The following is a 12815-nucleotide window of genomic DNA, read 5'->3' on the forward strand; positions in this document are numbered from 1 at the left end:
TAGACTCCAGAAACTGTAAGCAGTAATGACACTGCACTGCAAAAAAGGTCTAAAAACAAGATAAAAACACTAAATCTGAGGGAAATGATCTTGCTGCATGGACAGATATTATTTCTTAAATTAAGATTATTAAATCTAGAAATAAGCATGTTGAACGCTTAAAATAAGAAATTAACTCTGAAAACAAGATAAATTAAAGCTGCCAGCAGCGATGAACTGGCCCGAGCAGAGTGACCTGATGATTATTTGTTTCTTACCAAGATAAAAAAAAATATAGATTTAGAAGTGTTAGATAATTTATCTTGTTTTAAGGGTTCATTTCTTATTTTACACACAATACACAAATTGACCAAAAAGGACACAAAATGATCAAAAAAGACACAAAATTACCAAAAATATATGTAAAAATGACCACTAAAAGGACACAAATTGACCAAAAAAGACACAAAATGACCAAAAAAAGACACAATGACCATTAAAAAGACACAAAATGAAGGAAAAAGACGTGAAATGACCAAAAATTAGATGTAAAAATTACCACTAAAAAGACAGATTATGATTTTTTTTATCTTGGTAAGAAACAATTAATTGTCAGGTCACTCTGCTCGGGCCAGTTCATCGCTGCTGGCAGCTTTAATTTATCTTGTTTTAAGAGTTAATATCTTATTTTAAGTGTTCAACATGCTTATTTCTAGATTTAATAATCTTAATTTAAGAAATCTTGTCAAGGTAAATTATCTGTCCATGCAACAAGATCATTTCCCTCAAATTTAGTGTTTTTATCTGGTTTTTAGACACACCTTTTTAAACTTAGTCATTCTTCACTAATACTGAGTATTTTTTTCTCTAAATACAGATATATTTTTAAATAATCTTCAGCTTAATTTGCTAAAAGTAAGAAAACAAAATATGTAATTGCTTATATTTAGTGTATTTCACTTATTTTGAGGCTGCAAAGTTAAAATTTTAAGTAGTCTCATTTTAAAACCAGCATGCAAGATCATTTCCCTCAGATTTAGTGTTTTTATCTTGTTTTTAAACACCTGTTTTGCAGTGTGACATGGTGTCTACTGAACCGATGCGTTACCTCTCTGAACTTAGACAGTTTCTGAACGCCCCCCTGCTGGGCCGGGAGGTCTTTGTACCCTGAGGACTTGAACACAGCATCTCTGGGCGAGTCTGAGAAGTTTTCCTCGGCTGTAGGAGGGAAACTCGGCGCTCCGTTTCTAGAGTTATGGCCGCCGACAGCGTCCCAGGAAACCGCCCTCATGAGTGGAGGGAAGGCCCCGATGGTCTTGATCTCTGCTGTGCAGGGGGCCTGCTGCATGGGGGGCCGGGGGACGGGCTTGGCAACCCCCGTGGCCGGGGCCTGGTTGGGGTTTCGGCCCGGACCAGGTCCCTCGTCTGCTTTCCCGACTGCTGGAGGACTCTTAGGTAAAGCAGGATCACAGTTCTCCTTCTGAACAGCAAAACGTGGCGTTAGAGTCCCAGAGGAGACTTTCCTCTTCTCAGAGGGCTTCCAGTCCACCAACAGCCTGTTGCCCTGCAGTAAGAAAGATTATAACTATTATTAATATGTTTTAGGTTCAAGGTTCAAGGTTTTTATTTGATTTTTTTAACAGACCACAGTCCAAACACATAGGAATATTTGTGCAGGGCTCTCTCGTGGTCAACGAAGAAAAACTTAAATAAGGAGAATAAATATAAAATATGGAAATATACAAGGGTGTCAGCTCAAAATATGGACATTATATACAACATTCAAGTTGCGTTTTTGCTTTTTTTGTGACTTATGTCATTATAACTGTGTTATTCTTCAAATTGCAGTGAGTTCACCTGCAGGAATACAACATAAGCACTTATCTATAGTGTTTGTGTAATGACTCTTACTGCCAGAGGTTGGAGACAAAAGTTCTGCACTGTAGGTTTAAATTATCATCATATCTGCAATAATAAAAATTCAAAAACACAGAAAGGTAATCTGTTGATCTGACCTCCTGATCCTGCTTCGTTACCTCCGGCTGTTCTCGTCCTGGAGGAACTTCAAGATGCTATAAGAGAGAAAAACAAAGTAGATTTTCTTGTGTTATCTTACTTGGACCTAGGGCTAGGCGATATATATCGATATAAAAATATATCGATATATTTTTAAATGAGATATGGAACCATATGAAACCATATCGCATATATCGATATAGTTAAAAAAAATGTTTCTTTCTTCATATATAAATGATGCCCTTACTCGGATTTGTCATATTTAGTCCTTTTGTTATGTTCGTTATTCTTTTCTCATGTAAATATATTTATTTCAGAACAAGATTGGCCTATTTTATTTCATAGGCTATTTTTATTTAAGATTTTTTTTATTTTATTTAAATGTGCACTTTATGGAGCTTTGATTAAATTAAAACTACTTGACTGACATGTCATATCTGGCTTTGACTTTGACTGAACATTTGTTCTCACTTTGTGATAAAAATATCGGGATTTATATATCATATATCGATATTCAACCTAAATATATCGGGATATGATTTTTGGCCCATATCGCCCAGCCATACTTGGACCAGTTCAAAACCCGAATAAAAAGGGAAATAAAAACATTGCCCACTGAAAGTAAATGTTATTTTTTGTTTTAATAACAATAATTTCTTCACCTGCCCGGCCGGCTGTGAGCTGCCATGGGTTCCCTCTGTGGGTCCTCCAGCTGCAAGAGCAGAAAATAATCAACAAAATAATTCTTGCAAACTTCAGTGATAGCTGTTTTTGATTTTTGTATTACCAGTTTGAGGAAATGAGGACAGCGAGCTGCTTCTAGAGGAAACTGGTGAAGACGACGGAGTTGGAGGTGGAGTTGGAGAAAGACCTGAGAGAAAAAACAAAACATTATTACAACATTATTATCTGTGTGTATGTGTACGTCTTTCTGTGTGTGTGTGTGTGTGTGTGTGTCTCTACCTGTGGGCGACTCAGAGAGCGAGCGGCGTCCTCGGCGTGTCAGGAAACGGTCGCTGACCTTCTTGGCCTGTTGCAGCAGCTCCAGGTTCTTCTGTCGGTCCTCCTCAGAGAGCTGCAGCTCCGGCAGCTGATCCTTCACCAGATCAATAACGTTACCTGTGCTGTCTGAGGAGGACAATACACACACACACACACACACATGCACGCACAAGCACACTTGTTTTAAGTCCATATTTTTTGTACTGTTTAGACGTCAGGAAATACGCAGGCGTGAACTGCCGGGGCTAAAGTAAAGTCAATGCAGAGCTGCAACATATGTTTTCTCTAAAAGATTACCAAAAAGAAACTGTAAAAACAAGCATTATCGTTGAAATTTGAACTTGAGCGGATCATCAATGGTTACGAAAGTTTCCGTGAAAAAAAGTAACCAAGACGAAGCTTAAAATTTGGATATTTCTCATTTAAAAGGTTGGCAAAAACAAACCGTTTGGAATAACTAGATCCTGTTAAAAACATTAAATTGATTGATTCTGCTGAGATAAACGGTCACGTGACAAATATTCACTGAGAATAAGACAACCCTCCAACATGCAATATGTGGATTGAGAAGCTCTGGGAAATCTATCACATAAAACAAATAACTTGAGGCTTCGAAAAGATATATGTGTTAACAGATGGAGACCTGCCATGACCATATTAATGCAATAAAAGTCATGTAATCTTCATTTTATTTTACTTTATTTCCATTTACACACTTTATTATTTAATAACTTATTGTTTGTCTGTGTTACTTTTGTTTAACCATATAATTTATACATATTTGACCTGATGCATATACTTTAATGGTGTATTAAATGTGAATTTGTATATATATGTCTGTATAAGCTGCAATTATTGAAATAAAATTTGAGATAAAAAAAAAACCAACAGAACTGCAGGTTGTTTACACCCACGCACAAAAAAAATCATTAAAGAAATTCAAGTTGAGTTTTTGCTTTTTTTTTTATGACTTATGTCATTATAACTGTGTTATTCTTCAAAAAAGGCATTTTTGAGTTGTTCACACTTATCAAGATATCAAAGGGGGATTCCTCTGTAATAAATCTCGTGCTGATAAAAACTTCTAGATGGATGTGAGCCAATAAATCAGGTGATGATGTTCAGCCAAGTCAGGGATGTTTTTATATCTCCTCCTCTCCACAGAAAAGGGCAACAAGCTAAAAATCAGAAGTAATTACAGCAGCAGAAGCATCTGAGGCACGTGGGAGGACACACAGATCCATCTCTCAGGACAGCGATGACCAAACTTAGTGTGCTGAAGCTTCTTGTGTAACTTCTCAGCGTGAGAGCATCATTTTGTTTTTATTCGTCCTCGGGAAGACGGATCGTTCAACAAATCTTACAGCTGAGTTACAAATGTCTCCTTAAAAACACTTCAACATACTGTGACTTCAGTTTGGAGCCGGACTAAAGCAAATGTTGCTAATGATAACATTGCTGCGGTTAATAATTAAAGCTGCAATATGTGTGTGTGTGTGTGTGTGTGTGTGTGTGTAATGTTTCAAGGTTTGAGTTGAAGTTTTAGTATTTTTGCAAATTCCACAATTATAGAATTGGCTTCTTAGAAAAGTATCTAATTTTTATTGTTTTGTGTAAACGTAGGTCCCCATTAGTCACCAAATAATCTGTGAATGATGTACCCTGAAAGCATGTTTACTGGTTTTTCCAGATGTCCCCATAAAGCTTGATTAAAACATCACTTCATCATTTCAGAGATTTGAAGGCGTGTATAGGCTAACTGAGTTATGGCAAGTTTACTCATTTTTTTTCAGCTCTCTACAACCTCTAGAAAGGGTGGTCCCCACAAGTGATGATTAAAACTACAGTCCCCATGATTTATGAAAACCAGAATCTGTGTGTGTGTGTGTGTGTGGAGGTTTCACCCACCGACTGTGGTGATTGGTCCTCCAGAGGAGTTTCTGGCCAGGCGAGCTCTGGGACTGTGCGGCCTGACAGAGGACACAGTAACACATTGTTTCTGTTTACAGCCAAAAAAGGAGAAAAGAGAAGCGTTTCCGTGTTAGAGACGGTGGATAATCACCTGGTCTGCTCCAGAGGACGTCCGTCCTGTTGGACTATAGTGGCCTGCTGAGGGTAGACGATGGTGGGGGCCGTCATGACCACAGCTCGACTCTCTGCCGGGGTAGCCTGCAAAAACACAAGGATGAAAACAAGGTTACCGCAAAACTGGTACAGGACAGGGTAGAGGTAGATTTTTATACTTTTCATTCTTTTATTTTCTTTTTTTTTAACCCTAACCAGCCTTAATGAGTGCCCTTCTAGAGTCCTTTCTGGGGCCGACGAACAGGGAATACGAAAGAGGCGTTGCTTTCATGTGGTGTCGCTATGATGGACAGCTACATCGAGTGATAGCAAAACCACAATGTATAACGAAGCAAAAAGCGGATTAATAGTTTGCAACTACCTGTAGTAGAAAAGCGCAATTAGATGCCAAGTTAGAAAACAGGATAAAGTGCCCTTGGAATAGAGAGAAAAAGAATCCCAGTGAAGAAAATGATCTGCAGTGATACAAAATGTCACAGTAGGATATTAATAAATATTCTATAATACAGTATCACCCAACTGTGTAAAATGTTATATGAGGTTTACATTTAGCTCTCAAAGTGCACAAGATTGATGCATTTTACTTAAAAAGGTATACATTTTATCCTGGGGGGGCATGACCTTGGACCCCCCTAGATGGTTTGGTTCAATGGTTTTAATTGTCAGTACCATATCATGAATTACTTTGATCTGGATCTCCTTTAACTTAATGCTAATCAAGGATGAGGACTATTTCATCATACATGATGCATCATGCTGATGGGGCCCCATGTTGTGCAGAATGTGACCTCATTATTTTTTCGCCCTTTAAACAGTCTGAGTCCACCACTGATTGCATTGAATACAATGATCACCTTATCACCAGTTAGTTCAATATACACCTAAATATTCCTCTAAATATCATAATAAACCACTGGCTTTGTTAAGTAAAGGATGAGGTTGAGGATTGGAAGGACTCGAGAAAAAGTCAAACTTTTCAATCTACAGGTGTGCAAAAGTTCTACTTTTCTTTAAAATAATGAACTAGAAGTGAAGCAGCAGAGGCAGAGACATCTTGGCTCTGAGTCTCTTCTATGGGTCGAGGTCAATGTTTGGAAAAACTTCACATCTTCTAAAATTATAGGTTGTTCAATTCCTATTTCATGCAATCCTCAAACTCTTGTCCGACCATAAAAGGTAAATGGGAAAGTAAACACGGACTGAGATCAAACACGGAACCTCTCAGCATATCTTTGCACTAGAATCCAAATAAAAGGGCTCCTTGTGGAGGTAAAGCTGCAGAAAGGTCAGTGCTGAGCTGCAGGAAAGGTGGATATTTTTATAGTGCTGGCATATGCCATGAAGATTGGATTACACAGCTTCATTACATTCTGCAGAGCTCTTATCTAGTCCGTGTGTTTATGAGCGACTGCAGCGGAAGAAAATGTTCTCAGACTGTTTAACGCTTTGCTGACTGCAGGAGGTTTGCTGATTCAATTTCTGATTCTGAGCTCTTTGAGATTATATTTTTCATATTATTATGATTTGCTGGAAAAGATATCTCTAATCCAAGGGATGTTCATGATTAAACAGATCAGTTAAATATCAAATTGGTCAAATACATGGATTAAAGTAAAAAAAAAATGACTGAAATTTTATTCGCGCTACAGTCAAGTCAAGTGCAGTGTGTGAAACATGTTCCAGGTTACTTGACACCTGCTTAAGAAATACTAATACATAAGAAATCAGCACCAAATGCAGCCGTCACATTTAAATGCTCAACCAAAACTGTTTTACAGGAGGATTTTAAACAGCAGTTCTATTGCATCTATTGCCTTTTTTTTGTCTTTTCAATTAATTTTTTTTGCAAAGCTTGTCTTTACTCTCTAAAATAATCAAGCATCTACATAACTTTTCATTACATGTTTTTACTTTCCTTATTATTTCAAGTAAACCTTTTATATATAAGACAATAGAAATAAAAAACACACATCAACAAACAGCCCCAGGATTAAATAACAATGGGTGCAAATCTCTATCATGCTTTGTCTTATTAAAAAAAACAACAACAAACAGAACAAGAATCAAACAAACAACACCAACTTAGTGATCCCTGTTTGTTTACAACAATCACCGGACACTCTGTGCACAGTTAGCAATGCCGGTTAATTCATGATCACTATGTTTATGATCAGCGGAGACGCTGTGCATAATTTGCCATGCTGGTTTGTTTACCATCAGTGGAGATGTGCATCAGTTTCATCTCCGTGTTGAATCTGTCACGTATGTGATCAAGGTCGAAACTGTTGCTAAGCAATTACGCTACGATCGAAAACCGTTACCGGAAATCGTATCGACGGAGAACTTAAATCGATGCAAATGTGGCTACTTCTACTTCCAAAAAACCAAGATGGTGACGGCCAAAATGCCAAACTTGAGGCTTCAAAGTAATGGTACACAATCAATAGGTGACATACAGGGGCTATGTCCACTTTTTTACACAGTCTGTGGTATCTTACCATGCAGATAGTTCAGGAAAACAAAAACAAACTAAACTGTAATTTAGGCGAAATTATCCTTTAAATTTGATACGAGGATTACTTGCTCCCTGACCTGCTAGAGCCAGATGAAGAAATGTCACAATCATCAATCATTTTGGCTTTTTAGTCTGGTAAAAGTCAAGATGATCTCCCAAATTCACCTAAAATTGCTTAAAGCTGACATTTTCATTGAAATTTGACATTTTTGCCCTAAACGATAACATACGTGTCCTTGATTTCCTTCATGTAAATCCTGAATGAGGCTTTGAAGATAAGAAAATTATTATAAATGTCTATTGTTTATTACATGCAAAACATACCAAAGCCATATTTTATGCATCAGATAACAGGCCAAGTCCATTAATCTGCCTTGAGAGGTTTATTAGACTCTTGAAAACACTGATTAACGGTAAATACTTTCGATATGAAGATCTTTTATGACATTTTTAGAGGCAGCACAATCTACAGAAGTCTTTCAATTTGCACAAAATATTTGCTCATATCATAATTCATGTGCTTTTTTTGCTATTGACGTGCTTATATTAATACAAGTTGTATTTCCTATTCATACACTGTAAAAAATGTCCCGTTGTTTTTAAAGAAAAAAAAATGGCAGCTGTGGTTACCAGAATATTTCCGTAAAAAATACAGTACATATGTCAACATCTTTACAGAACAACTTGCACATTTTACATCCTAAAACTGTAGTAATTAAAAAAAAAAAAAACATTTTTAAAGTTGTAAATTATACCGTCCTTTACTGCTAATTTAACAGGACGATGCTGCTTTTATACTAATTATTTATGCAAAATTGACATGCAGATTTAGCTTATTTTGCATTGAATACCAGTAAATTAACATTCAGTTATTATTTATTGTACACTGAATAACAGTTAAATTTACAAGTTGTTCTGTAAAGTTATTTACATTTACTGTATTTTTTGCAGAATTATTCTGCAACAGAATTTTTTTACAGTGTATATATTTTGTACTTGAAACTGAAACGTTTTTTGTATTGACCGGTCAAAGCAAAGTGTAATGAGATGGCGCCTTCTCATGAATGTTCTTAAGTGCAACTTATCTGTTTGTTTGTTTAAGTACTTGTTATGTCAAAAATATATATAAACACACTTGTATTTAAGAAAAAAACAACAACAACAAGAGCCTTTTATAAAGACAAAGCACACAAATCTTATAAAAGTCTTCAGCAGTGGCTCCAGCACGGATGATTTACTATAAAAGAAAAGTGGCCCACAAAGACTCATAAAACATTCAGGAATTAGTTGAATTTGATGAATATTACATTGGAAACCACAAAAATGAAAGTACTGAGCCAAAAAAAAATAATAATATACCTCTTCAAATGCCAATATGTTATGTATAATTTGTAATTTAATCGTTTGTGACTTCTCGAAGCAGCACAGTCTCAGTTTGGTCACCGCAGCAAGCAAAAAACAAGTTTGTGGTTAAAAAAAGAAACTTTTCCCTCTCACTTACGAGGCATTAATCAAACGCTTCTAGTGACAAACTGACAGCCACATGCTGGAGGAGGAGAAGAAGAAGAAGAAGAAACCTCCTTCTGAGGCCAGAGTTCAGTAGCAACAATGATAGAGTTTCTCCACCAGAGCCAAAACGGATAATTCAGTGTCAGATTTTATGGCCTGTTCATGCTTTTTCCAAAAACAGAATGTGTGACACTCACTGTGCTGGGAGAGCTAGAGGAGCTGTCCAGCTCCTCGGGAGAGTCCTCCTCTTCCTCGGGCAGCGTGGGCATGCTGGGGAGGAGCGGGGGGCGTGAGCGGGTGTGTGGGAAAACAAAAGGTTTCTCAGCAGCGCAGGGGGCAGCACAGGACTCCTCACAGGACTCCTCACAGGACTCCTCAGGGTTAGGGTCACTTTGCTCTAGAGGGGATCCCTGCAGGAAGCGTTCCTCCTCTTCCTGGAGCTGCAACCATGAAGACACAAACACAAGGATGTTGGAAGTAGATGCATAAGATGAAGAAATGTTGAGGGGGATTTTTCCTTAACTTCACATAGTTATTAACCCTTTGATGCTCAACATATAAACACCTTCTAATGCACAACATGGGTCAAAAATTCCCCGCATTCATTCCCCATGTTATTTCATGCTGCTGTGTGTTTGAATATCTTTTTTTTTTTATTACAACAGATCATTATATCCATTTTTCCTTTCATACTACGTTTTTGTATTATTACTTCAAGTTTACACACACATGGGTCAAAAATGACCTTGTGCATTAGAAGCATAGTGATACAAAAAAATAATCATTAAATTAACTATTTGAGTATATGTGTAAAAGAGTTTAAAAGAGTTGTTTGAACCACCAGATTACATTGGAAAATCACATATTTTAACATTTGAGACTTATTAGAGCCAACATATATTCATTTCCATTGGAAAAACATAAATTTAACAAAATAGGATAGTTGATATTTGTGTCTTCTTTGTCAGGTTTTAAATTGGTGATAACATATAAACACCTTCTAATGGACAACATGGGTCAAAAATGACCTTGTGCATTAGAAGTGTAGTGATAAAAAAAGGCTTATTCAAAAAGTAAGAAATGAAAACCAAAAATTAGGATGTATGATGATCAAAAACAAGTTATTTGAGGAAAACCTGCAATTCTGCAATGATGTCATTAATTTATTGCAAAGATATAGAATATAAAACTTCAGGTCACTTTAGACCATGTTGTGCATCAAAGGGTTAAACATTAACAAAGTACTGAATTCCACATGAATGACCTATAATCTGAAGGAAATCTTTTTTTTCTGGCTAACCACAGCTAAAAAAAAGAGGAGCCATAAATAAATCCAAAAATAGCTTCATCCTCCACTGCCCTGGAGCAGACGGTTTAGCAAATTTTCCCAACAGGCAAAGGAAACTCTGAGGAATACATTCATTTATAGTATAAATATTCAGTACAGTATACATTAAGTAATGTAGTAGTGGGAAAATCTCATTTTATCAGCCATGCTATCAATAACTCCACCTTACTGGGGTCAGAGAACGTTCAGCAAATACTTTTAAGCAAAATAAATCTATTTTGGTTTCCTTTAAGCCATGAAAAATGTAAATATTCAACTAAAGGTTAGGACATTCTGTCCATTAATATGCTATAGAGCATACTCAGTAGCTCCCTGTTGCAAAATGAAACGTTTATTTCTTTACATTTTAAATTTAATTTATCATTCGTGTAGGCCCAAAGCAATTTGCATTCTTCAATTGTAAATATGTGTATATTATAATGGCATGTTTTAAAAACATTTTAGTCCACTAATATGTGCATCATAGCTCGGGCCGGCACCCTAACCTCTAAATTTAGCCAACTTCAAGTTGAGTTTTCCTTGCTAGGCTATAGCTTTTAGTTCCAAATCTCCTGAGATATTTCTTCGGTTTCCAGCCTCTCATCTGCATTCTGACAAAATCATATAAAGAAATGCTCATTATGACCTATTATTAATGTTAATCTGAACTTAGTAGACTGTTTTATCTCCATTCTAAGGTTCAAAATAAGGTTTGTGGCTCCATTCCGACTGTTTTCTCTTATTTTGGCCGACAATGGCTCTTCTGTTAAAGGTTGCCGATCCCTGCTATAGTTTGTTTTTATTTGTAAAAGCATTTTTCACTATGTTTTAACTGTAAAGCTTCTTCGAGTAGCATGTAAAGCGCTCTATAAATAAAATGTATTGTTATTATTATAAATATGTAAGTGTGTCCCCATTGTGTTTGTATTGTTCATGTGCAGAAGGATGCTCATGCTTTTGGTTTAATGCTCCTCCACTGATCTATAGATGGTGTTGAAACCAAAGCGAACCATTTTATTTAAGTGTTTGGTGAAGAACACTGAGTGTTAACCCTTTGATGCACAACATGGGTCTAAAGTGACCCCATAGAGTTTTTATGTTCTATATCTTTGCAATAAATTATTTTCACCATTCAGTATTCCAGGTTTTCCTCAATTAGTTCATCATCATAAATCCTAATTTTATGTTTTCCTTTATTCATTTTTTAATAAAATCCCTTTTTGTGTCACTACTCTTCTAATGCACAACATGGGTCAAAAATGACACGTATCTATTTTTTTTAGCTAAGTAGCTTGCTAAGCTAACTACTCAGCTAACTTCTTGGCTAAGTATTTAGCTAGGTAGCTTGTTAAACTAACTACTTAGCTAACTTCTTGGCTAAGTAGCTTGCTAAGCTAACTACTTAGCTAACTTCTTGGCTAAGTAGTTAGCTTAGCAAGCTACTTAGCCAAGTAGTTAGCTATGGAATAATACAAAAACTTTTTTTCTTCATAAAGTATGAGAGGCAAAATGGAAATAATGATCTGTTGTTATCAAAAACAAGATATGTAAAGAATACTTGGAACACTCAATCATAAAATAAGTTGATATAAAAAGATAATGCACAGAAACACACAGCAGCATTAAATAACATGGGAAATGAATGGAAAGGTCATTTTTGACCCATGTTGTGCATGTTATTAACATAACTTCTGTTTGTTTGTGAACATACTTACTCCACAGAAAAAAGGGAAGACAAAAATATGCATTACAGATAGTGAAACATAGATTAAATTATTCTAGACTCAATAAGTAATAAGCAGCAATTTTATCAACTGCAACAAAGAAAAACAGCAGCACTGAGCTTTACAACACAAGAGAATGAAAACATGAATAAATTACGCTCATGCCTTAACCTGAAATATGTTTTTCTACCCACATTGTGCCTTTTTATCTATGATTTTGCCATTATCTGTAGTTTTATTATGTTGGTCTGCTCTGTATAAAGACATCTGATCTACGGCTGGATGGGGGGATCCCTTCTCAGTTACTCCCCCTGAGGTTTCCACTGTTTTGTTTTCCTGTTTAAGGGGTATTTTTCCAGCAGTTTTTCCTTATCTAAAGTGAGGGGAAAAGGACAGAAGTTATCATTTGCTGTACAGACTGTAAAGCCAAATTTGTCCTTGGCAGATTTGCAATTTGTGATACTGAGCTGTATATAAATTGAGTTGGCAGTTATCGTTCTGACCAGTATCACACTGTCTGGGATGCACTGGGCTGTTATAAAAACTCACTCAGTGTTACTTTGTTCTCACAGGCTGACTGAGGCAATGAGCTCCTGAGGGACAGCGCAAAACAAACAGAGCAGCTCGTATGAGAACATGCAGCATTAAAAACCAGCAG

At 36.4% G+C, this 12815-nt stretch overlaps 1 protein-coding gene across 1 annotated transcript in view; it reads right to left on the minus strand.

Annotated features, from left to right (window-relative positions):
- Window positions 1-9420, minus strand: part of mrvi1 (murine retrovirus integration site 1 homolog) — a 28043-nt gene extending 18623 nt beyond the window's left edge. Inside the window, exons 1-8 of the mRNA XM_059356701.1 lie at window positions 9304-9420; window positions 5060-5166; window positions 4906-4967; window positions 2959-3123; window positions 2783-2866; window positions 2658-2707; window positions 1995-2051; window positions 1088-1543 (exon numbers count right to left, since the gene is read on the minus strand). Of these exons, the coding sequence (XP_059212684.1) occupies window positions 1088-1543; window positions 1995-2051; window positions 2658-2707; window positions 2783-2866; window positions 2959-3123; window positions 4906-4967; window positions 5060-5166; window positions 9304-9375 (1053 nt within the window). The 5' untranslated portion in view covers window positions 9376-9420. The remainder of the gene's footprint in view (window positions 1-1087; window positions 1544-1994; window positions 2052-2657; window positions 2708-2782; window positions 2867-2958; window positions 3124-4905; window positions 4968-5059; window positions 5167-9303) is intronic.
- Window positions 9421-12815: the final 3395 nt, after the last annotated feature.

This window comes from Centropristis striata, chromosome 2 (assembly GCF_030273125.1).
Source record: "Centropristis striata isolate RG_2023a ecotype Rhode Island chromosome 2, C.striata_1.0, whole genome shotgun sequence".
Lineage (NCBI taxonomy): Eukaryota > Metazoa > Chordata > Actinopteri > Perciformes > Serranidae > Centropristis > Centropristis striata.